Source organism: Rhineura floridana, chromosome 9 (assembly GCF_030035675.1).
Source record: "Rhineura floridana isolate rRhiFlo1 chromosome 9, rRhiFlo1.hap2, whole genome shotgun sequence".
NCBI lineage: Eukaryota > Metazoa > Chordata > Lepidosauria > Squamata > Rhineuridae > Rhineura > Rhineura floridana.
The window spans coordinates 33,541,181-33,567,722 of NC_084488.1; the positions used below are offsets into that span (position 1 = coordinate 33,541,181).

The window sequence follows — 26,542 nt, forward strand, 5'->3', positions numbered from 1 at the left end:
TATGAAGGAAGCGGGACCATGAGAGCTTGAGGCTTGTGATAGCTTGTTCATATAATTGGAAACCATGGATTCTTGTTGCATCTGTAACAAGCCACTATTCAGTCTTAGGTCTGAATTACATGTTACTTCAAGTAGCTGAGCTGCCACTGAAATTTATTTATTGCCTTTTTATTAAAAATGCTCACTGATTTACACTGATTAAAATTAAATAATGTAGACAATAAAACAATATAAAAACAGAAGACAACATATGGGTTTCTTCCATAACGATTCCAGTAATGTGCATATCTTCTACCCATAAGGTTAGGTAGTTGCATACCACCTAAGTGAGTAGGAGTGAGGGAGCAACCTTAGAGGTGGCAGCAAGCACACCAAAGTAACATGCAAGCCAGCCTTGACATTCAGTCACCTGTTGCAAAATGAACAATATTGATTTTGTGAGTCTTGCCTGACTTCAGCAAGTATCAAGTACTTTTGCTGAGTACACCAGGCACCAAACATCTTAGCATCTCATCAACAAAGCTTTTATCAATTTTGCTAAAATATTTTAATGAATTTTTTTATGTCCAGTGAGCACATTTTATAAATATAAACATACCTGAGGGAGTCTGCACAACATCTATTTACTCTTTTCTTTCCTTTCATTTAATATCTGCTCATGGACATTTATGATATAATCTTGGATCCTAATATAAGTTAACTTAAGGAAATTCATGGGGAAAACGTTTCTGTCCCTCCCTTCCTCCTTGCAGCCATATGCAACCCTGCCACCCCAGCCTCTCTACAACAATGTGGGATATAGCATTTTAAGGATTTTATGCATTTGTTTATGTATGTTTATTTGTATGTTTATGAATTTTTAAATTTCTGTATGGTTTTAGATATGCTTTGTATTTTTAAATTTATGTCATCCACCTTGGGACCCACATTCTGGGTAAGAGGTAGACAACAGCAGCAGCAGCAGCAACAACAACAAAGGGTGCTGGGTGGAGGAAGAATTGCCCAAAATTGCTCTGCCCAGCAGCACTCCCATGTCCCATCCCACATTGTTCAGGAGGGTCTCCAGACCTTATGGAGATGCTTTTGGAGTGGGGATATATAACCAGACACCGAATATTACTTCCGTGAGCTTCCTTGAGTTAACTTATCTCAGAATTCAAATAATTATGTTCTGAAATTGCATGAAACCAGCTTATAATAACACAAAATATCACTGTATTTGTTCTCTCTGTTGTTAATTCCAGTGCATTATATTCAAATGGCTTTGTTTTGTTGCAACTATTATGCTCCCATCATCGTGTAATTTTGGGGGGAAGTATGGTGCTCCTCCTCCGTCCATTTCAATGGATGAAGCAGATATATGTGCATTTGCATGTGTGTGCATGGATTTGCTATCTCCACTGTAGTAAGTGAGGAAACTCGCATATGCAAGAGCTCCATGTGCACCTGTGGGGCTCCCTTTCAAGACATGGCTCTTTTTTCCATTATAAACTTCTATAACTTGAGGAAAATGTCTCATCGATCATCCATTTATCCATCATGAGAATTTATTCTCTGCCATATTCTCCCCTCCCCCACCCTAGACACAAATTTTTAAAATAAAGTAATATTTATTTATTATACTTTTAACCTACTCTGACATGGGTTTCCCTTCCATGTTACTGATCAAGTCCACACACCCAATTAGCTTCAGCAGTTTGGCATCATCAGATGCTCCAGGACCATTCACTGAGCCGAAACCACTATTGTTTGAAGTTACTTCACATGCAGTAGCTAAGGAATAGCAGAGCTGAACAAAAATAAAACTGGTGTCATTTTCAACATGAATAGGTAATATTGCTAAGTGTGTCCAAAATCTTTCCCTTCCAAACCCTAGATGTAGAAGATAAGCAATAACAACACACTTAAAAAAAAAAAAAGGATCAGCGGTCAGGGAGGGATTCTGTCTCTTGCTCCTCATAATATGAATTGAATTTTGTTTAGTAAAGCAAGCATCACACAATGCTTCAACATTTTAAAATCCGGGGATAAAAGTTTAAATCCAAAAGTGATGGGCATATGAAAATTGTGCTTTCAGACAGTAGAGTTATTTATTATACCGATTCATCTTGCCTTTAGATTCTGGACAAATTTGTATAGTATTATCTATCTATCTATATTTGTGTATGTGTGTGTGCATGTGTGTGCAGATTCTCATTTACAGTTCCTGCAAAAATCTAAAACAATGTGCTTCACTTCATATATAGCAAAGGCACCTGTGTTATTCTCCCTTTTGGATAAAAGGTGATACTAAGATCCAGGTTTCCTGATGAAGCCAACAATTTGGTTTCCCCGTCTTTCTTCCATCATTAATGTCCAGAAGCCAAAGGAGAAGGCTGCATTATTCCTGCTTACACCGGAAGAGGTTGCCTGTGGGCTGTTTGGAGCTTCATGACTGAACGAAGGAAACCGCGCAGAACTGTGAAGCAGAGGGACAGTGACAAAAAGGCTATTCTGGTGTGAGGAGGGATTGGGAGTCTTTTCAGCTCCACAAACAGATGTTGCTACTGGACTGACATGTGGAGCCTGCTCCTGCCGGGGAAAGGTAAAGTTTTCCATTGGGGCAAACACAAAGCTCATAGATAGTCTGTCGAGTTGCTGATGAGCTTGGTGGGGAGGAAGAGGAAAAAGAACCCACTGGTAGATTCCCTAGTCGGATTGAGTCTGCGTTTAAAAATATCTAGGAGAAAAAGAAAAGAAATCATGTAAAGTCTTTTCATAGATTATATTATTGATGCCTCCCTATTGTGTGACTCGTGTGTGGATGGTACGGTTTTGTTGATACTCACCTCTGGACAATGGAAAAAGAAGGAATGATGAACACAATGTTTTTTTTTCTTTCTTTCTCCGTATCAAATCTCTCAGTTACTCGTGTCCAGCAAGTAGATTGATCAATGCAAATATTTTAGATTAGAATATCAGTACATTAACGATGCTAAATAAGATGTCAAGTGACTTGGGCATTTTCTTCACTTTTTAAAAATCTTGTTTGCCTCTGCCTGTGCTACAGAACCTCAACCCATTGGACTGCAGTCTCACAGCCTTTATCATGCAAGGTCCCATTTAATATGAACAACTCGGAAAAGAGAAATTGCCTAGAGCAGGGACAGGGAACCTGTAGCTTATAGTCCAGCTGTTGCTGTTGTCCATGTTGGCTAGGGCTGATGGGAGAAGGAGTTCAACTACATCTGGGTCGGGTTCTCAATCCCTGGCCTAGAGGATTGTCAAGGAGGACAAGTGGTGAACTAATTATACCTCTATAAGGATTGGAGATGTCAGCAAAATTTTCCTGAGTTGCGCTTTGATACGGAATTCTGCAGATCATAAAATGCAAGCATATGAAGCCCCCAAATTCTTCCACAGTGGCAGCTGCATCTCCTGTTGTCCCCTGTGCTTTGCCCTCTGATGTGCTGTTACCCACCATGTGAAGGAGACAAAGAGAGAGCGAGGAAAGGGACCAGCTTCCTTCCTCTTCTGCCACTACTGTTGTTCCCACCACTGCAACCTGACAGGTAAGTGACGGGAGAGTTCTTGGGAGGTGGGGGTCTGACACGGAGAGCATTTGGGGACAGTGAGGTATTTTTTTCTGAATCCTCAGAATGGCTTGGAAAAAATGAAACAGGATTTGACCCCCACTTCTCAGCAGGATTTAATCCCTGCTTGTCAACTGTCAAGTGGGGTTTATATTCTGCTCAGGGAACAGGTGCGTGCAGCCAAAGAAAGCCTATAAAACAGGCTTTTTTCTCTTGCTTCCCGCAGCAGTGTGTGTGTGTGGGAACAACGGGGATAAACAAGCTTCTTTCTCCCCTTCTCCCGTACACTCCGTTGCTGCTGCTGCTGCTGCAGGAAGCAAGAAAAAGAAGCTTGCATTTTAAAATGCAGGGTTCTTTCTCATACTTCTCAATGGCAGTGGGAGCTTGGGAATTCTGCAAGGAATTTTGACAGGGCGGCGGGACAAAACTACATGTCATTCACGTGGCATCATGTAATTGACAGGTGGATGGTGCTACCCATCTGCCAATCCTGAAAAAGATCTAGACCATGGAACCAAAAAGGTGTCACACCCCTGTTTCAGAATTACCACAGATATGTGCAAAAAGCTGATATCTACTTGGCATTTTGGGTCCCCGCTGGTCAGTCTAGTGTCCTGAAACTGCTGACTGACCACTGGCAGAAACTGCAATTTTCAATGGAGGCAGGACTGTAGAGTGATGGCCCTGAAGACCTCAGTACAAATAACCAATGGAGTAGATTTCACTGTTATAACAGCTTTTCACTAATGCCTTTTATGATCTTCAGAGCGGTAACAATGGTGTAAAAGCAGGACTATAGTTTTTAAAAAGCTCTTGTGCTTAAAGGCTCAACCTTGCATCAATATTTAAGTTTGTCTTGTGTTGTTATAAATGTGATGGCTCCTGCCAAGGGACACACTAGTGTGATTTGAGCACATGCCTATAAAAAGCAATGGCACTCTATGGCAGCGTAATGACTGGCTATCAAGCCTCTCTTTGTGCAGCTTAAGCTGTCATTCTCATGCAATGCATGGTTTGGGATGATGGTTAAATAATGATATAAAGCTGAAGGCTGGGACATAGTGCAAAAGTACATCAAAGTTTGTGAAGAGCACTGAAAACAAGAAGCACCCACAAAACATAAATTTAAACATTACATTCTTTGGTGATATTGATTTAACTATGATGTATTTATCAGTCCCGCTAAGTGGAAGAAAAAATACCCTATGCATTTTTCATCACTAAGGTAGCAATCATATTTGTATATTAGCGTGCATCAGAAAAATGAAGTTTAAAAAGAGCACTGAAAGTGAAAAGCATCTACATCATTCATAGCACACTGCAACACTTTGAATTTGTTGTTGTTCATTTAAATATCCCCCAATTATTAATACCAGGTAGGAAAGGAAGAGTATGTTTATGCAGTTTTCAGTTACTTATTATGGCAGCTCTGTCCAACTTGTTATCCGCCAAGCTGAATGTGGCCCATCAGTTTACTGCCTGTAGTCTGACAGGTTCCCCCCCCCCTACTCTCTGGCCTGTCCTTTGCAGACCTAGGCAGGCATCAAAAGTGCTTCTTCTTGAAAAGTCACAAAAATGGCACAATCGTCAAGCTGGAGAAACATGGGGACCTGTAGCATGAGATGTGGAACTAACTGAGACATGTCATGAAGGACAGAAGAAGCAGAACTTTGATTGTAGGGGTAGGATACGACTGGGAAGGACTCCTTATTATGAATGCCCAGACCAGCATGGACTTTTTAAGATGACTTTGGTGGCCACAACACTGGTCACATCCAGACCATGTATTTAGTGCATTCTTATGTCAGTTTTCACAGTCATGGCTTCCCTCAAAGAATTCTGGGTACTATAGCTTGTTAAGGGTGCAGAGAATTAGAGCTCTGTGAAGGGTCTCCTAATACCTCTCACCACCCTTAACAAACTATATGTCCCAGGATTCTTTGGGGGAAGCTATGACTCTTAACATGGTACAAGAGTGCTTGAAATATATGGTATGTATGTGACCACTGTCAATGCATATAGTACTGTACAGCTTGGGAATGAAAGTCAGGTGGAAATCTCATGTAATGTGCCATTCAGCTGTGTAGGCCCTTAAAATCAGAACTATTTACTTAATCACTTATTTATTTTATTTGTAGACTGCCTTTCATCCATAATGGCTCACAAGGCTGTTTGCAACATAAACAAATGAAAATCTTATTTATTATTTATTCAAAATATTTCTATCTCACCCTTCTGCCCTATAATAGGGCACTTAGGGTGGCTTACAATAAAATTGAACACAATTGAACAAAATGAAAACAATTTAGATGTGAAAATAAAATAAAATAATTAAACCTTAATTATTTAACTTTGGGTAGCTTCTGACAGTATAAGCAAGCACTGCCGTGGACAATCTCTTCCAGAGTCAATTAGTAAAGCTTGTTTGTAATATCTGAAGCTTTTCTCTCTCTTTGAGCAATATTTGCAATACATTGTCTTGACAATCTTGAACTGCTGTTAAGTCCTATCATTCCAGTGCAATTGTGTTTTGTGGGTTTTCTTTAAGATGCAAGCGTGCTTAACTTTGTTGTAGTGATGATCTGGCTAGCATGGCACAATTTCAGTTGTGTTTTCCACCTATATGTTTGTGTCACAGTGCTCTGATCAACCTTACCTCCCCTTCTGTGGACTGCAAGTGTAGCTCTTTCCTACAGGTGGCTTTTAAGTCCCCTGCAGCTGCACTCACTTGTATTCCCTTGGGAGCTTCCATGATCAAAGATCTAGTTGGCGATTCGAGCCTGAGGGTGTATAAAAAGGGGGGGTAGAGGAAGAAAGGATAAAAAAGCCTTAAAAAATTATGTTGTACACATGATCCAACAGTTATTAAGTAAAATACTTTCCCCAAGACAATGAAAAAATAAAACATCCATTGACTTCCCTACATTTTGGAAAATTCATTTTCAAGATGAAAAAGTGAGTTCTTGCAATATCCATTCATATTCTTTTAGATCTCAGTTCAGACCCTTGTAGAACACAGTCTTTAGTTGTGTTTGTGTGTGCAGAGCTTGGAAGATTACTTTTAAAAAGTAATAAATTACAGTTACAATTACATGGCCCAAAAAAGTAATGATTACCGTTACAATTACAATTGCTCTGAAAGTAACTGATTACTTTACTTTTTCTCAAAAGTAATCAATACAATTACATTTCAGTTACTTTTTTAAAAAAAGTGGCTACAAGGTGCTGGCCTTGGCTGCTGCACATCTAAGTAGTCTAAAACAACATTAAAAATAAACACACATATACAGAGGTAGTATAATAATTCTTTTTAATCCATAAGATAGCAATGGTAGTCTCCCCACTGATAAGGGAGGTGAGGAGAGAGGCAGAAGCCACTACTCAGATTTTTGCACGTCAAACCAAGTGCAACCCCCCCCCTGAGCCAGCAAGCATAATCTCTCTCACTTAACCACCTCCCAGACCCTGCCCTGCCACCAACTAAGGGACACTCACCCAAGCAAACATTTTCCCCTGAGATGCAAAAAAAGTAAAATACTGCAAATGCAGCACAGCAGCCAGAGAGGGTGGTGGAGGCCACTTTGTGTGCCAAGTGCAAACACACACACACACACATGTTGTCATATTTAACCTCCACAGTTTTTTCTCCACTCCACCCTGTCACACTCTCCACCTCCTCCCTTGTCACCTCCTACTCGCCCACAGAGCATGAGGGAAGAGCAACGCTGTACAGAAGCCCAGTTTGAGGCACATGATTTTCACTAACAAATCAGAGGAACAGAAGACTTCCCCTGTAATGCTGGAAACATTACAATTACTCTACAAAAGTAATAAAATTACTCCTAGTTTTATTACAATCAAAATGGAAAGGAATTATTCACTTCCTCCTCAAAAAAGTAATGAATTACAAGTAATTCGTAACTTGTAATGAATTACTTCCAAGCTCTGTATGTGTTTGAGCGTGTGTCTATGCACATAGATCTAGATCTACACACACACACACACACATAGTTTAGTGTGTATCAGAGCTATATACAATAAATTATTACATTTAAAAGGGATTATTGTCTCAACTAAGCCTGATTTTATTATCATGATGTGGTGTGGGAATTTCTGCTTGTGCCAATGCTAACATTATCACTTATGGAAGTGAGGGGCAACAGCATATAAGAAATCTACACATTCATTTTTATTGCATCTTTGAAAACAGTTAATTCTACTGGATTGCACAGATATGCTAAAGATCTATGCATGCAGTATCATGTGATTGTCTCACTATCAGCATGACTAGTGACTATCATCATGTCAGGAGAGTCTTAAATATGTGTGTTCACGAAAGAAGACAAATGAAAATCATTTATAATCAATACATACAACCTGAAGTCTGACAAAACCCCTTTCATGACATCTTTAGCCTTCTGCAGCCCTTGATGGCCTGTTTATCAAGACTTCGTATGGATTCACAAGTTACATTGTTTGCATGATCATTATAGTTCTTCCATGATGACTGGAACCTTGGAATGTGACATTGCTAACATCATTTTAAAGTACAATCAGTACGGCCAGAAAAGAAGAGCAGGTTTTTTTTTCATTATTCAGTCTCAGCAGCACAAATTCAGTGTACTCCCCCAAACCAAACTTTGCTGACTCATTATGTATTGGTGGGACATAATTCTTCTGTGGCGCAGATTTTATTTTATTACTTTGTTTAAGATATTTCTACACCGCCCTTCAGTAAGAATTCTGAGGGTCATTTATATAATAAGAAAGTACAATCCCCCCATTCTTCAAATAACAGTTAACATAACAAATAAATAAAACAAATCTGGACAATCATAAAATGCAAGAACAAAAAAGGCAATGAGATCTTAAAAGCCAGATAAAAGCAAACAGCAGGACAATAATAATAATAATAATAATAATAATAATAATAATAATAATAATAAATTTATTACCCACCCTTCACCCAAAGGTCCCAGAGCAGGTTACAACAATTTTAAAATACAGCATTAAATTAAGTAAAAGCAACCTAAAATCACAAAATAGGGTGTGTCTTAAAATATATATATTTCAGGAGCGAAAGGACAGGGTAAAGTGGTGTGTCTTCAGTCTTTTCCTAAAACTGTACAGTGAAGTTGCCAGATGCAACCTCTGTGGAGAAGGAGCACCACAACTTAGGGGCTGCCTCAGAGAGCGCCCTCTCCCAGGCTGCACAGACTCCCAAGCATCTGAGGGTGGTGGAACTTTTTAATATATTTAATATGTTTTTAATATGCTTTTTAATATGTTTTTAAACCTTTTTTAAAAATATGTTTTTAACCCTTTTTAAAAGATGTTTTTAAAGCTTTTAAAATATTTTTAAAGTTGTTTTGTTTTAATGTATTTTAAGGTCTGTTTTTATGATGTTTTAAAGTATTTTTAGTGCTTTTGTTTGCCACCCTGTGCTCCTGCTGGGAGGAAGGGTGGGATATAAATCAAATAATAAATAAATAAATAAACTACCAAAAGGGCCCCCTCTGCTGATCTCAACACTCGTCTGCAGGGAAGGAGGTAGTCTTTCAGATATTTGGGACCTAAGTTGTTCAGGGCTTTAAACATTAATGTGAGCTCCTTAAATTGGGCCCAGAAAAGATCTGACAACCAATGGAGCTGTTTTAAAACAGGGGTTATATAAGATCTAAGGGGAACCCCAACCTGTAATCTGGCTGCTGCATTTAGACCAGTTAAGTTTCCAAGTTATCTTCAAGAGCAGCCCCACATGGAGCACATTGCAATAATCCAATCTGGAATTTACCAGAACATGAAGTACTATGGCCATGTCATCTCTGTCCAGAAGGGGCCAAAACTAGCAAACCAGCCAGAGCTGGAAAAAGGCACGCCTAGCCCGTGCAGCCACCTAAGCCTCCAGTGACAACATTGGAGGGCAACCTTTTCCAAAATAAAACATATATCTATTCCTCAGACATGAGAACTTGAGACACGTAGCACATAGTACTGTGGTAAACAGTACCAAAAGCCACTGAGAGATCAAGGAGAACTAGCAGGGTCTAAAGGGCATATGTTTAAAGGGCCTAGGAAGCTAGAAAAGTATTTTCCTGCAGCCAAAAGAAAAGTATGCATCAGGCAGGAGAGAGGTTTGGAAACAGCATTCATTCATTTTAATTTGAGATGAAGAATTTCACTGCTACTAATGTTCCTCTCTCATTTGAGATTAGCATTAAAAGCCCCCAAAGCTTGTATCCAGGCCTGGATATGATACAAACCATCACTTCAAGCCAACACTTAAGTACTTTCAAATCCCATTGGTTTCACATGTAACCTCTCTCCTGCTCATTAAAATCAATGGGACTTTGGAAATATTTGTTTTATGTCTTATCATTCGCCTTTCTGAAAGCATTGAATTTCCTCATAAAACTGCAACATTCTATTTTAAAATATCATTCTCTCTAAGGAAAAGGCATGGTTTAAATTCTAGGAAAGTTCCGTTTTGAACAGTCTGAGAACCTGCTTTCCTTTCAGAGAAAAAATTCCTTCTCGTGATATTTACTTCACTGCTACCACAGTGAACAGTACACAGCTTTATTATTTTTTCTCCATAGGCTACATATGTGACTACATCATAAAATGGGCTACATTTTCTACACGCTCCTCTAATGCACAGGAAATTTAAAATAAGTGTGGTTTAAAATAAAAATACTCCTGGCTGTAGAGGCAAGATTGATAATATGTAAAAAGATTTTATTTGATATTCAAAACTATTACCAGTAACTTAAAAGCATGGCTGAAAATGATGGGAACCATCTACCCCAAATTAAGGACATTTAAGTTCCATTGATTTCAGTCAAAGAGACATTTAAAAAGTGCTTAACTCCTTCACTGAAACCAGCGGGACTTGAAAGTACTTAAATTTGACTGAAACATGCCTGGTATATATATCACAATCCTCAACTTGCCATAGCAGACTAAGGCAGGTGTGGGGAACCTGTGGCCCTTCAGATGTCATTGAACTACAATTACCATTATGCATGGCCATTGGCCATGGTTGCAGCGGCTTATAGGAATTGTAGTTCAGCAACATCTGGAGGGCCAAAGATCCCCTACACCTAGACTAAAGGCTCATATTACCTGTTGTGACAACAAAATACACCAGTATAAATGTTTCCAACTGGGGAAATTCACATTGGGTATGGATGTGCTCTCTTGAGAAAGAGATATAGCTGTACCTTCTAAGAGATACCTCTGTGAGGTTTGCTAAGTCAGTTCCAAACCATATTCCTCTCACTTTCTGAGGTCTATTTGTGAGAGGTGTGAGCATACGTGCACCAAGCACAAGTCAAACCATCCTAAGAGCAAGGCCAATGTAAACAACCAGCCAGCTGACAGAGGGCAATAGGAACATAGTTAGCAAAGGAAGCTGCCTTATAATGATTGCCCCATCTAGTTCAATATTGTCTACACTAACTGGCAGTGGTTCTCCAGGGTTTCAGGCAGGAGTCACTCCCAGCTATAGTTGGAGATGCCAGGGACTGAACCTGCACCTGCGGCATGCAAAGACTGAGCTACGGCCCAGCAACGCCGAGAATGTGGTATGGTGCTAGCCAGAGAGGGTGACACACTGCTCAGCTGTGGGATGCAATATTTGCTATTTAGCACTGGGTTGTTGAATTGAGGCAGCAGCTGGGACAGTTGGCGGCAGCAATTCTGGCTCTAATCCCTTGTGGACATTCCTGCCCTGTTGCCATTCCCTCAGGAAGCCAGTTGGGCAGAGGAAAAGCAGATGTGGAGACAGGGGAGAACAGGCAAAGAGCTCAGCATTCCTCCCCTAACCCCCATGCTGCACTTTAATTCTCCCACAAACATTGACAGCTTGAAGGGGTGGGGGCAATCTAACTGTTCTAAAAGTGGAAGTGCAGGACATAAGAGTCTTAATTAACAAACCAACAAGACAATGAACTCTTTCAATTTATAAAATGGCTGGGAGAGCCTTAGTTGCCACTGGTAACTAGGCAACTGGCTATTTACAATCCAGCTGAAGTTACACTTGCATGTTTCTCATTACGTTAAGCTTTAGGAGCATTCATTTACACAAGGCTCAGCACGACAACACTTTCCAGCCATAAGGCCGCACTCCTTACTAGTCCTGCCCCATTGCATGCTTCGGCCAAATCCCCTGGCAGTACGGATGGAGGAGAAATTTGATTCAGTTTGCATTTCAAGCCAAATCTGTCAAATTCTCACTTTCCGAAACAAGATAACCAAAACATAGCCATCCTTCACACTTACCTGAATTTTGGGATGTAATTCTCCAATTGGACAAGGTTTACAAAAAATGCATATATTAGGGGAAAGTGCACATAAAAATGAATATATTAGTTCCAATAACATACAAACATGCATTATAATAGGAGAAACTGTTTGCAAAGTGTGTCCATTAGTCAAAACTGCAAATAAGAATGAGTTTATTAGAAGAAATTTGCAGTAAAATGCTGAAGAATTTTCATGAGGTTTTTTTTTTAAAAAAATAATAATCGCAAATTGCTGCAGAAGTGTGGAAAACCAATTTTCCAACTGGAAAAATTACAAACTGAGAGAACTGAAATTGACAGTTCTTTCCATCCCTACCAGCAGCCATGCATTCAGCTTCAATGTGAAGAGCAGTGGAGGCTAGTCAATAGGGGTGAATTGGGCACTTCCCCACCAAGCTCAGTCTATCCTCAGCCAGCCTTCATCAGCCTGCCATTTTACTTACAACTAGCCAGGGAATGACTCTTCCTGTCACTGCCTCTGACTCCCTCTACTGTTGGTCTCCCTGTCTTCCACCCTACCAGCCCCAATGAGTACTAGCCACCACTGGTGAAGAGATCTCATGCACACACAGATGCTTGTGCAGAGGCTCCTCTCCTCAAGCAGGAACCCTGATTAGCCGGGATTCCTGCCCACATGGAGGAGCTCTTCATCTGTAGCTGGAGTTGGGGGAGAACCTTCTCATTGATATTAAACATGCATCCACCAGAGTGTGTGGGGTCATCATGCACACCTGTGTGCAGGGGGAAGAGCTAGCAGGTTTAATTCCACTCTCCTGGCCTCGTGTTCATGAACTCATGAGGGTCTTTGTGTAACCATCCCTTTGACAAAGCCTTTTTGATTGCCTTTCATTTTCAAGGCTACAGCAACAATGTAAAGGATCAGGACAAATCTGCTAAGAAACCAAAGAACTATAAAAGAAAGGGTGAGAAAAGTCAGGCACATACGAAGTGTGAGGTCCAAGAACTTAAGAAGGTTCAGAAACTAATTCTTAAAACTTAAGAGCGAAGTTATTTATGTACAGCCTAAATTCATTCGGAACCAATGAGATCACAAAAATCCACTAATATCTATTTTGAAATGAAGATATGCTACTGTGAGACAACGTTGTGTTACACAAATGAGAACAAATTCTAATCCTCTCCTTTTGGATGGAGGGCACAGATATCCATCTGCAATATTTTGTGACTCTGCATTCTCTGGGAACTCTTAGAAGAAGAGCAGTAAAGCAGAAATGGTTCTTAGAAAACTGAGGGGGGGGGACCTCAAGTTCCTGGCTTAGCTCTCTGCAGTGCAATGTAGCAGAAGAAGCAATATTGGCCAGCGGGGTGGCACAGGTAGGGCAGCTTGGTCACTTGCCTTCTCAACACTGAGTGTCACTGCTGATTCCTGAGAGGGGAACGTGGGAGGTGCAAGGAGATCAGTGCAGTGAGGGCATGAAGCCAATCTTACGCTTCTGCTGCCGCACCTACACTGAGCTCCCTACGCCTCACCCCGCTCCCTCTCAGAAACTGACAGTGACACTTGGTATTGAGAAAGCAGGTGAGCAATGCTGGCCTGCCCCACCAACCGCTACAAGGGGAGACTTTAGGAGCATGCACCAGCATGCTGCCCATTCATCTTCAAATCATAGTTAAACTTAATTATGGTTAAAAGTGAAGTGTGAATGAGACCATTGTCTGGGGATGGATAGGTTTGGCATTTTTGATCATGCTAGAGTGTTGTAAACTGGCAGATACAGATACACACACATATAGCTGTTTTTTCTGTTGTTTTGCAGTCCTTTAGTGCCAAAAATAAACCTATCGCATACATACTTTAATTCACACAGGAATATTTACATATTTCATGTTTAAATTGTAAGCCAAATGCTGTGTACTATCTCAGACTAAAAAATATTTTTATGCATGTTTTTCTTATATAACTTGATATACTTTAGTTTTAAATCTGTAGATAAAATTGAAAATAAGTGTTTTAAACCCCAGGGACCCAGGAACAAATTGACAGAACTACTGAAATAAGAAAGAGCTTATAGCTGCTTACTTTTATTCTTTGATCACCTGTTGAACTCCGAAAGTCAACCTTAGCTATGTATACACTGCTCCCCTTGATGTCACTGGAAGCCCAATAAAACAGCAAAATTAAGCCCCAGAAGAAATATGGGTTTACCATATGTCTGGAATTCAAAAATGAATGCCCTTTTCATGTCTTCCACAATCAGTATTCATTTTTACTGGTGAAGTGGTATGGATGGCTCTTGGACTTTCAAAAATTCAAGATGAGAGTGGGTTGATTCCAATCCTCCACCCTAGTATATGTGTCCCAACAATAAATCCCTAGAACAGGAATGGCAACCTGTGGCCTTCCACATTTTAAACAACAACTCCCATCATTCTTGAGCACTGGCCATGCAGAGTGGGGCTAGGGATGGAAGGAACTGTCCATTTTAGTTTTTTCAGATTCTCATTTTTCCAATCTTAAATTTAGTTCTTCCATATTTTCCAATTCACCTTTTTTTTAAAATCCTCATGAAAATTCTTCAGCAGCTTTCTCCTAATGAACAAATTTTGGCATTTTAACTTAAGTACACATTTTTGCAAGCAATTTCTTCTAACATAATGCATGTTTGTATGTTATTTTCACTAATATATTCATTTTTATGCACAGTTTCCCATAAAAGGACTCGGAGGGTGGGTGACCCGGAAGAAGACATTTTCTGTTGCAGGCCCTAATCAGAGCTTGGAAAAGTTACTTTTTTGAACTACAACTCCCATCAGCCCCAGCCAGCATGGCCATTGGATTGGGCTGATGGGAGTTGTAGTTCAAAAAAGTAACTTTTCCAAGCTCTGCATAGAACTGCCTTACCATAGAGGTGGATTTGGCAACTTCACTTGTTCATTTGTTTTTGGCAAATGCTGAATATGCAACTCATGACCCTGATCTTTGACACCTGAGATGTATATTGTTAGGGCCCACACTATTTTTTGTAATGTTGTAATTTTAAATATTTTAAACTGTTGTAACCTGCCCTGGTACCTCAGGGTGAAGGGTAGGTGGTAGTAGTGGTGGTAGTAGTAGTAGTAGTAGTAGTAGTAGTAGTAGTAGTAGTAGTAGTAGTAGTAGTAGTAAATCAATTTTTGCAAACATTGGTTGGAGAACTACAGTGCAAAATTTGTATACCTGCAAATTTGAAAGGATAGCTGTGTTTTTGGTTAACTTAATGTTTCAGAACATACAAATTTGATAGATTCAGCTTTAAATGTTAATTGAATCAAATTTCTCCTCCATCCCTATCTGGGGCTGATGTTGTCCACATCAACTGAAGGGCCATACATTGTCCACCCCAGCCTAGGAATAAATAGTTCTAAAAATTACATGGCATAATCTCCAGTGCAGGAGTTCTAAAAAGGTAAAATCTAAAAAGATATTTTGAACTATGTTCTTCACCTCAAGCAGGGCTTTCAAGAGGCAGAGGACAATTGAGCTAACATGGTTACTAACAATTCAAAGGAAAGGAAAGAAGGACTGGCCATAATTACTATGACCCATTTATTATTCATCCTTAGGGCCTTAGAACTACTGCATAGATCACCTATGGGAAGTAGGGAGAGGAGATTTGCTTTTGCCATGCAACATCTGAACTAGTCTTCCTACAAGACAACTCCACTCAGATTCTATGTTTCAGCATGGTGGGGTTCAAACAGAGTTTCTGCTCACTTGCATACAGGTGCACTTGCATACCTCCAGGAGTTCTGAGGTTTCAGAGGGTGGGTTCAGCAAATATCCGCAACTCACAAGTCAGCAGTGGGAGGGAGGGATTAGAGTATGATTCCTGAAGAAAGGTAGGTGTGTGTGTGTGTGTGTGTGTGTGTGTGTGTGTGTACTCTGGCACTATCAATGAAAGAGAGGCAGTGGTGAACACTTTCATATCGCTGGGTGAAAGAAAAACAAGTCCCAGGAGATCTGAAGCTAGCAGTGAATCCTGGGTGGATAGCAAAGTAGAGTAAAGAAATGCCTGCTTCCTACATAGGCTTAGGCTTCCTTTTTATTTCTTCCCAGACCCTACAGCTTTCATCATTCCCTGAAGGGAAAAAATCAGCCCAGAACTTTACAGATCAGGAAAGGGGTCTCAGTGGCAACTATATAGGGTGTAGGTTGGCCCTGATTTGTTTTCATTATTGCAAACAGATAGTAGTAAAAATGAGTGTTGAATGAGAATGACCCAGGGCAGGGATAAAGGGGCTTCACACTTCCACATCTATTGCCTTTCTCCTGAAACACCATCTCACAGCTGTCCCCACCTCCCGCCCCTGGCTGTGTTTCTTGGACACAGGTTTCTCAGTTACAGCTGGAAGAAATGTAAATGTTGCTAGGGCATGCAGGGGAGAAGGAATGAGTAGCAACAGGATAAAGCAAACCTCCCCCAATGTGTGGTTCTCCCCTCCAAATGCCAGTGCCTCCTCCATGTATCTTTTCAATTGTTTGGCTCTTAGAATCAAGAAAGATAATTACAGCCCCAGCTGCCATTCAAAACTACTTCAGCATCAAATGTATGACTGCCTTTCTTAGCATCCTCACATTATTTTATGCAGAGTATGCCTGTTGCCTTGTTATCAACCCGAAAGCTCCCATTAAGTCCTGGGCATCTCAAAGCTAGACACTAATTGAATGGAACACTCCATTATTTTTTTTGACGTAGCTAGTTCTCCGTATTCTAGTAGGAACCATAGAAAATAATTGACTACTTTGATGTTAACAGGTCTAGAAAGACAGGCGAAGCATGTGTGTGTACACGAAGCAATAGTGTCTGAGTTACAATATAGTTTGTCACCAAGGTGGGAGTGAAATCTAATGATAAAATGATATCCCAAGAGTCTCTGAAAGTGTCATTGTTAAGTATTATAAGAAAAGTATTGTAGTGACAATGCTGAGGGGAAAGATCAGAGGAGAAAGGAGGCAGAGTTAAATGAAGACCAGCTTGAAAACTTCAGAAACTAACAAGAAACTTGTGAAATATGAAATGGATGTGTTATATATGAATACAAGAGGAGCCAATTGTTCAAGGAAGAACAAGGGGAAGGGAGAAAAAGGAACCTGGTAACCCATAACAGATCCTTTCTTCCTGCATACACAGCCTCCATTGGCTAGAGCAGCACAGAACAGGGATGCTTCCACACAATTCTCTGTTACAGTAGGGCCCCGCTTATATGGCGGGTTAGGGACCAGGCCCCTGCCGTAAAGTGGAAATTGCCATAAATCAGAACCCCATTGACTATAATGGGGCCGTCATGCAAAAATGACGCCAAAACGTTGCAAAAGAGCAAAAATTGGCTTTAAAATGGAAAACAAAAGCTGCCGCATTAGCGGAACGCCAGTAAGCGAAGCGCCGGTAAGCGGGGCCCTACTGTATTTACATTTCTCGGAGGATTCTGGCATTCTGAATAACCTGGTGTTGTTTCTCAAGTGGCACTGATACATTAGCAATAGTGAGAAATTCAAACCAGTTCGCATTTCAAGCTGAATCTATCAAATTCACACTTTCTGAAACAATATGAGAATTGAAACACAGCCATCCTTTGAAATTTGCACTTATTCAAATTTTGCAATGTAGTTCACCAACCAGTGTTTACAGAAATGCATATATTAGAGAAACATGTGTAAAAATGAATATATGAGTGAAAATAGCATACTAAAACGCATGGTATGATGAGAAAGTGCTTGCAAAAATGTGTACATTAGTTTAAAACTGCCTATAGAAGTGTGTTCATTAGGAGAAATTCGCATGAAAATGCTGGAGAATCTCCATGAGGATTTTTTTTTTTAAAAAAAATTGCAAATTGCTTCAGAACTGAATTTAAGATTGGAAAAATGAGAAGCTGAGAGATCCAAAACTGACAGATCTATCCATTCCTAATTAGGCATTCTCCATTGTTCAGGTGAGCAGAATTTTGTGAGCAGGACTATGCATGTGCACTTTCCTGCAACTTTCCGTTCTTTCATGACATTCCCTTCTCCTACATTAGTACAACCCACTCCCTGCCCTACTACCTTGCAGCTTGAAGTGGTGAATGGGTGTGTGACAGGCTGGCAGTAGTGCTGCACACACCCAGGAGAAAGGGATGTGGGCTCATTGGGACATTAGCAGTATTTGCATGGCTGGGCCTCACTGAATCACCTCCAGTGGAGGTTTTATAGATAGGGTTTACTTAATTAATAGGTTACTATGTTCCTTCTCCTCCCCCCAGCTCTATATTCCTGCTCTGCCCTGCCATCTCTTACTGCTCAGCACAGCACCCATTCTCCTCACCCTAGAATTCTAGGTGAGGTTGGTCGCTTTGAGGCTCAGTAGGAATTTTTTTAAATCTGTGGAGCTGATTGGCCTGGAGAAATTGACTCCCTCCCCCCACTAACACTATACTGCACTGAGGGTACAATTGGAGATTGGCTTGTGTGGCATCATTTTAAATAGATGGTCATGAATGGCAGTGTAGTGTGAGAAGGGATTTGCAGCAAACGGGGAGCACCCAGAGGCACTCTTATGACAATAGAGAATCTCTAGTCTCTATTCCCAGGGCTAGGGGGAGGAAGAAGGACCCCTCTTGAAGTTAGTTTGGATCATACATGTAAAGCTGTGATCTAGAGGGGCCTCTCTCAACACTGGACAAGTGTGGTCTGTGGACAGGAGACAGATTATGTGGTGCCTCCTGTCCAAGCTCACCTAGATACCTTGACATTTGGGGAGAGAGGGATGTCGGCAGATATCTCTTGCTGGATGCCACACTGTTGAGTTTTCCACAGATGTCCTGATTAATTAATCAAGTGGCCCTAGTTTGTCTTACATATGGCTCCCACTTTTTTCCTGACCATTCTTCATCAATTAATGTGAAAAGAATTTTTATTTGAAAATTATCAAAGGGCAGATAATTTTTCATTGAAATTCTCATGGGTAGGTACAGGATTTTCCTGTGCTTAACCTTCCTTTCAAGTTGGTCAAGGAATCTTTGTGACTAATGTCCTTTCTACAAATCACCTCCTGGTAGTCTGCACTCCGTAGCAAGTGTGGTACTTGCCTTTCCTGAAAACCCTATCACATTCACAACTGCACTGTTAGCACAGGAAGGCGAGAACGCTGTCTGTTGTGCTTGAGTTTCACCATCTATCCACCATGGCACATTGGATCTCCAGCACATTAAGGCATTGGATCATCTTTCCTATGAAGAATGATTTAAGAGTTTGCAGAGGTGTCCGTCTCTCATGGGGACTCTCGGTGTTGGATCCAGACACCTTACATACCAGTCTCTAATGGGGACTCTAGCTGTGGGACCCAGGTGCCTTATCCTCTGACCACCATGACAGTCTAGCTGAGTCTGGTTTTGGTGTTGCTCTGGAAGCTCCCTTATTCATATTAACATGAAATAGCACAAATACACAAAAACATACACTATATAATTTATGCTGATGACTGCTTAGTCTCTCCCACCCCGTTTAAGTAGATTATATGTTACCTCATGGTACAAATCATTGGGCTTTTTTCCCAAGTTCTGTATTTTTTTAATGCAGTGTTGGGGGTGGGATGGGGTGGGGAGAGGGAATCACATTTGGCCACTTTCTGCCTCAGGCTTTTAATGAAAAGATGTCCTGCTATGTTAGTGCTTTTTTTTCTTATTCCCTCTGTCTTTTCGAAGAGAGTCCCCTACTGATGTCATGCAGTTGCAGCTTTGTAGAAAACACAAAACTATTGTGCAAGATTTCTGGTTCTTCAATACAGATCAGAATTAAAATGGGACCCTACTATCTTTGGCGGCTTCTTGCTGCTTGATCAATTTTCCATCTCATTATGCCCAGTGTTGGCTTTCAGGATTAGCTTATAGTCAATGTTAGAGGAGCCTTGATGATGAAGGGGAATGAAGGCTATTAAATTTGATTTTTGAGTTCTCCCCAGAGATACAGAACAACAACAAAGCAATTTACCTCCCCCCATATTAACTAGGTAACTGAGGGCATAGGTTTCTGCATATAACCACAGTGGCTTTTATTGTATATAGACCCTATTACATCTTAATGATTACCTGGCCAGACTGCATTGCCATCATATTTAAAATAAATATTTTCGGGTTTATACTCTACTTGGCTTAGCTCGGCTCTTTATGGCAAAGGAGGCAACGGGAATATGACAATTAAATTATACAGATGTAATTCAGTTATACAGATGTAACCCATTTTACCAATTGTAAAGTATGATCTTTTTATCCTCCTTGTTCCTGCTAATGAGTGTCAGGTTCAGTTAGATTTTCTTGGGCCAGAGACTATGTAACCGGGTTTATCAGCTTTAGAAAATGGCTACAGGCAGAAAAATATTGCCAGCAAAAGATTTACCTGGATAGATTTTATCATATGCAACCTGAATGGTTGACTAGCAAGGAAATTTAAAGGTGGTTTAGGAGGAACAAAATATAAACATCCCACACTATGGGAAATTGTTCAGAATACGAACAGTATTCAGAACATGGTATTTATTTTTCAGATTAGATGCTATCATTAATACTGTCAGCATCTACTGGGGGTAGCTGAATTATTTCCCTAAATCAGAAAAATACTCAAGAATAAGAATAAAGTAATTTACATAGGTAATAGTTAAACTGTTTGAATGAATTTGTACACATGAAAGTTGCAATCTGTACCTACTTATCTGGGAGTAAATCTCACATAACTCAACAGAACTTACTTCTAAGGAGACATATATAGGATTGCACTATAAGTAAAGGCTAAAGCTGAGAGTGAGCTGAGGTTAGCAAGGGATGCTAAAAGCAACAAAAAAGTTTTCTTCAGGTATATCTTCAGGTAACAAGTCTTGTGCCCAGTGCTTTTCAACATTTTTATTAATGACTTGGATGAGGAGGTGCAGGAAATACTTATCAAATTTGCAGATGAAACAAAATTGAGAGGCTAATAGCTAATACCCTGGAAGGCAGAAACAAAATTCAAAGTGATCTTGATATGCTGGAGCATGGGGCTGACTACAACAGACTGAAATTTAATAGGGATAAGTTCTACACCTAGGAAAAAGAATCCAAATGTACAGTTATAAAGTGGGGGATACTTAGCTCAATAATACTACATGTGAGAAGGATCTTGGAATAGTTATTGATTACAAACTGTACATGAGCCAGTGTGATGTGGCTGCAAAAAAGGCAAATGCTAGGTTAGGCTGCATTAACAGAAGTACAGTTTCCAAATCATGTGAAGTACTAGTTCCCCTCTATTTGGCACTGGTTAGGCCTCATCTTGACACTGCACTTTTAGAAGGATGCAGACAAACTGGAACAGGTTCAGAGAAGGGCAACAAGGATGATTAGGGGACTGGAGACAAAGCTCTGTGAGACTGAAGAAATTGGCATGTTTAGCCTTGAGTATGGCAGCTGTGCTGGCTGCACTCTGTGGTAGGAGACTACTGCAGAAGTTCACCTCAACACATAGAGATATTATTTAAAAAGTGGGTCTTACTTTTTAGCATCCCACTTACCCTTATTTGGTATATATAGCACAGCAGTGGATGGGGTTTCCCCCCAAAAATCCACTGCTGTGACATATGATAGCTTTGTCTTATTCTGAAGACATAGAGGTGTACCTTAGTCCTCCTATATGGGCATGTTTAGCCTTAAGAAAAAGAAGACTGAGGGGAGATACCACTCTTCAAGTACTTGAAAGGTTGTCACACAGAAGAGGGCTAGGATCTCTTGTTTATCATCCCAGAGTGCAGGACATGGAATAATGCGCTCATGTTACAAGAAGCCAGATTTCAGCTGAACATCAGGAAACCTTCCTAACTGTACAACAATGGAATCAATTACCTAGGGAGATGGTGGGCTCTCCAACACTGGAGGCATTTAAGAGGCAGCTGGACAGCCACCTGTTGGGTATGCTTTAAGTTGGGTTCCTGCACTGAGCAGTGGGTTGATGGTCTTATAGGCCCCTTACAACTCTACTATTCTATGAAAACAAAACAGAATTGATTAAAATAAAATAATTCCTGTTTTCATAAGAGATATGAATATATAACAGAATGGGCTAAGGCAAGTAATTCCCTTCTCTATTTTTATCTTTAAAATACTATACATTTCAAGATAATCTTATGGAGCAGTTCAAAAATGAGATCCAAAAAGGGATTAGAAATAAGCAGGGCTGAACTGAATTTTTTTTGAAAAATATCTTTTCTTTCAAGCTTCTCCCGAATCGTTGTTGTAGAGTGGTTGTAGACCTGCCTTTTGAAGGTTTTCCAGGAAAGGCTATGCAAGCATCTATAAAGCATGGCCAATATAGATGTAACGAGGCTGTTAGGACTTTTCTCCTCATATAGAAATGTCGCCACAGTCACTATATCAGTCTATTTCTAGTGCACAGCAATTTCACATGTGTTTATTCATAAGTCCATTACATTCCTGCATTAATCTGTGAATTATTTTACAAAAGTGTGAACGGAAATTCATATTTGATTACATACTGAAGGATGTATTGTCACAAAACACTTATTTAAGTACATTTTATATCAACATACACATTTGATTATATTATAAGCTTCAGAGAAATGTGAATAATTTCTCTGATAATTGTGTTTCAAAAGAATAATTGTGTTTCAGTCCACGGATTTGTTTGAGAGGTGCAAATTAGGTCAGCAGACTTAAGAATGCAGACCAAGCAAAATTCTCCTCCATCCTTATGCATACTCCAAACTGTTACCCACTGGGGAGGGCATGCAGTGCAATGTAGGTCACTGTTGACACCTGCGAACTCAGGAGGGGAGAAGAACTGGTGTTGGTCCAAGATATGTCACTAACTCGTGTAGCTCAAATGGTACCCACCCCGCCTAGGGTTAACACTTTGAAAATGGTACCTGCTTTCTGCTAGGACTAATACTTTTAACAAGTCTTGCTGTACCATTCAGACACCAACTGCTGACTTCATCTACTTCCCACTTCATGGTACAACCTGAGGCAAGGTTGTCCCTGAGAAGATATATTTGTCTCAGGCCAGTATGTTTGGGCATTGGGTGGCCTGAATGAATTTGCACCCAATCTTTTTCTTGTGGCCACTCCTCTGGATGCACCACTTAGGAATGTAGTTATTTAAAACATTTATATCTCTCCCGTCATCATATGGTCTCAGGGAGGAATATTATAAAACTTATATAAGACAAACAATATCAAACTACAGAGCCCAACCTAAGGTTGAAACTACAGAGCCCAATCCCAGATGCACACTTACAATTTCCAAAAAGCTTGTGGAATTAACCATATTTTAACTTGGTGTCAAAAAAGAGAGAGTCAGTGCCAGCTGTATCTTAGAGGGGAGGGCATACAACAACTGAGGTGCCACCACACAGAAGGCTCTCTCACATGTTACCACCTAATAGATAGCCCCTGGAAACAGAACACTGAGAAGAGCTTTCCCAGAAGATTTTAATCTCCAGGCTGGGCAAAGGCAGATGTTCCTTCAAGTATTTAGGTCTCACATCATATAGAGCTGTACAAGTAATGAACAAAATCTTGAATTTAGAGTAGAAATGTACTGGCAGCCAGTGTAACTCCTTCAGAACTGGGGATATATGACTCCACTTGGCCAGCACATAATGTACTAGCTGCAGCTTCTGTGTTGTCTTCAAGGGCACATAGAACACATCACAGTAATCCGAATGAAAGGTAAGTAGGGCATGGATTACTGCAGAAAAGCTATCCCTGTCCAGCAATGGTCATAGCATGTGAACCAGCTGAAGTTAGTCAAAGCGACTCCTAGTCAGTGAATACACCTGGACCTCTAATGACAAAGATTAAGCTAGGAGCAAGCCTCCTTCCCCCAAATTGACACACTTGTTGTTTCAAGGGGAGTGCAACCACTTTCTGAACAGGGGTTGCACGTTGTCTACCTAATTCCAAACCTGGGAACCTCCAACCCACAGAACTTTTTTGGGGGGATTAAGTCTTAGTTTACTGACCCTCATCCAGCCCAGTATAATGATCAGCCATTAGTCCAGGATTTGCCTGCCCTCATCTGAGAAGGAAAAGGAGAGATGGATTGTCATCAGCATACTGGTAGTGACAGCCCACTTCACATTTCCTGATGATGATTTCATGGTTTCCTATAGATGTTGAATAGAATGGGGGACAAGATCGGCCCTGAGGAATCCCATAGCCAAACTGCCATTGAGCGAAAGCTCCTCAGTGCTACCCTCTGAAACGGATCTGCAGGTGAAGCAGAACCACTGTAACACTGTGTTCACAACCCACACGATTAGTCTAATGAGATATCAGGGTTGATGGTATCAAGGAAAAGCAACAAGGTTGAATTCCTTGTTACAGCAACAGGTCTGCTACTGGCTCTGGTTACTTTCGGTGTCTCTTCCCTGACATCCTTTCAAAGGTGTCTTCCCAAACCCCTCTTGTGTTCTGGATAAGGCACAGAAAAGGCACCTGGAAAAGGTGTTCCATCAAAGTCGGGAGAAGTTGCCCTATCACAGTTATAGTTATTGTTTAGGGCAGTGTGTTCAACTAGTGGGTTCATTTATCTCTGTCAATGCTATTGAGAGAACATTTTTTAAAAAGTTAACATGCTCATTTTACAATGATTCCACGTTGACTAGACTTCCTTGCTGGAGCTCTTAAGTCCATCTCTTGAATCTAATGTATGAAACACCAAAATATGCTTGGAAAAGAAAAGTGAGTATGACATCTGAAATCAGCCTTACCATGACCCTTGTGACATGTGCAGAGATGGAAATGCTCCAAAGAAAAGAACCTTAGACTGAAACACAACAGTTTGTTTTAGGCTGACGTTTAATCTCTTTGCCATTTACAGAAAAATATTGATTAGGACCCAGCAGCACAGTCATATCTAAACTTTATAAAAGGCTTCAATTTGGAAGTTGTTTTAATTTTTTAAAAAAATCAAAATCTCAGTTGGACTTGCAGGCTCCCTGGAAGTTTCAGGATTTGATCTTTTTGCTTTTATGCCCAGATAGTTGGGAAAACATGCAAATGCCACAATAGTGACTTGCCAGTAGTCCTGCAGCCAGTAACTGCAGTATCATTTCACTGACATCAAGATGAGTGCTTTTTGGATTGCAGCCTTTGAATAACCTTGGAAACACAAAAAATGAAGGATGAATATGGCTCAAGAAGAAAAAAAGTGCAAAAGGCAAGCTCAGTTTTCAAGGGCAAACCTAAGCATGTCTACTCTTCTAACATTTTTGGCTTCTACATCCTCAGATATCTCATAATAAAAACAAAACCTCAGTTGAGCGAGGGACAGGACTGCTCTATAAACTCCATCTTAACAATATATGAATCCTGACCTATCACAGCTTCTGATTCGTTTGATTCAAGATACAAATACATAAAGAAAACTCTTTTGTGAAAATGTCTGCATTTCTAATAATGATTAATCCTCCCCCCATTTGTAGGAAAAGTACCTGAAAGTTGTGTTTATGGGTGAGGAATACATATATGGCCCAATTGTATTAATGAACAATGTAACATATTTTACAAGCATTTTAAAGCATACTTGGTCTATTCATAATTTGCCAAATAATACTGAAAACAGTGCTTTTAAAACACCTACTTGAGGTCTTGGGAAGGTTCTGCTCTGATATGGGGAGTCTCCACAGAGTGCTCAAATACAGCCCCTTCTGTGCCTAAAATAAATACATAAATAGGATACACAACAATTATATTTTATATCAAGTTCACATTCTAAATGTATTACACTTCTCCAACAAAATAATTTCACTGAACCGATTTGTTCATTGTTTCAGTGTGTTGGTGAGTTTTCTTCAAATTAAGCTCGTTCTAGAAGTAGTTTATCTTTTAAAGAAAATGAGATATATGAAAAAGGTTTGATTGGCTGCACAAGGAAAAGAGGCTCTGATACACAGGCCTGTGGGTGCAGGGAGGAATTGTACATTTGCCACTGCGCCTTTCACATCAACAGAGGCAGAAGATCCATGCTTAAAGGAATCTGTTTATGTATCTGCCTGCTCCACTGAAGGTGGACCAGCATTTGTGTAAAGAGTTCTTCTGTCTATCAGATCTTCCAGAGCTTCTATACCTACACAAAAATTCAGGACTGGCAAATTTCTATTGATTTTAATTTTTTCCTAGATGAATATGGATATTTATTTATTTATTTATATCCCGCCATTCCTCCCAGCACAATAGTGAGTACAATATTCTAAATCTTAGTCAGCCACCTCTAGTTTAGATTTCCAGTACCTTATGCAATACTGGAACAGTTAAAGGCAATATTTTTGAAAATTATTTTATTCTGTCAGGCGGGGTAAACAATGTGGTGCTCTCCAGTTGTTGTTGGACTCCAACTCCCTTCAGCCTTAGCCAACAAGGTCAATCGTCCCACAATATCTGCAGGGCTCTATGTTGGATAATCCCACTGTAGGGTGTACAGTGGAAATTTCCTCAAATTTCTTATTTTGAAATCAATGTTGAAATCAATTTTTTAAAAGAAATAAAAATAAATTATGGACTGGAATGTGTTCCCTTTTCATAAAAGAAATACTACATTAGTGTAAGTGACAGCTCTGAAAACACACCTCTTTGAAAATCCCAGGTCATCTTTTTAGCAACAGTCATTTTAAGAGCTCTAGAACATAACAAAATCAC

At 40.1% G+C, this 26,542-nt stretch overlaps 1 protein-coding gene across 4 annotated transcripts in view; it reads right to left on the minus strand.

Annotated features, from left to right (window-relative positions):
- Positions 1 to 571: 571 nt before the first annotated feature.
- The window catches only part of SGCZ (sarcoglycan zeta), an 832,502-nt gene continuing 806,531 nt past the window's right edge, over positions 572 to 26,542 (minus strand). For 3 of the 4 annotated variants that reach the window (XM_061583978.1, XM_061583976.1, XM_061583977.1), the window contains 3 exons: positions 25,488 to 25,560; positions 6,229 to 6,352; positions 572 to 2,719 (listed from right to left, as the gene is read on the minus strand). In XM_061583978.1, the coding sequence (XP_061439962.1) occupies positions 2,522 to 2,719; positions 6,229 to 6,352; positions 25,488 to 25,560 (395 nt within the window). In that variant the 3' untranslated portion in view covers positions 572 to 2,521. Of the gene's footprint in view, positions 2,720 to 6,228; positions 6,353 to 24,745; positions 25,007 to 25,487; positions 25,561 to 26,542 lie in introns of those variants that run through there. The other variant, XM_061583979.1, reaches the window with a different exon arrangement.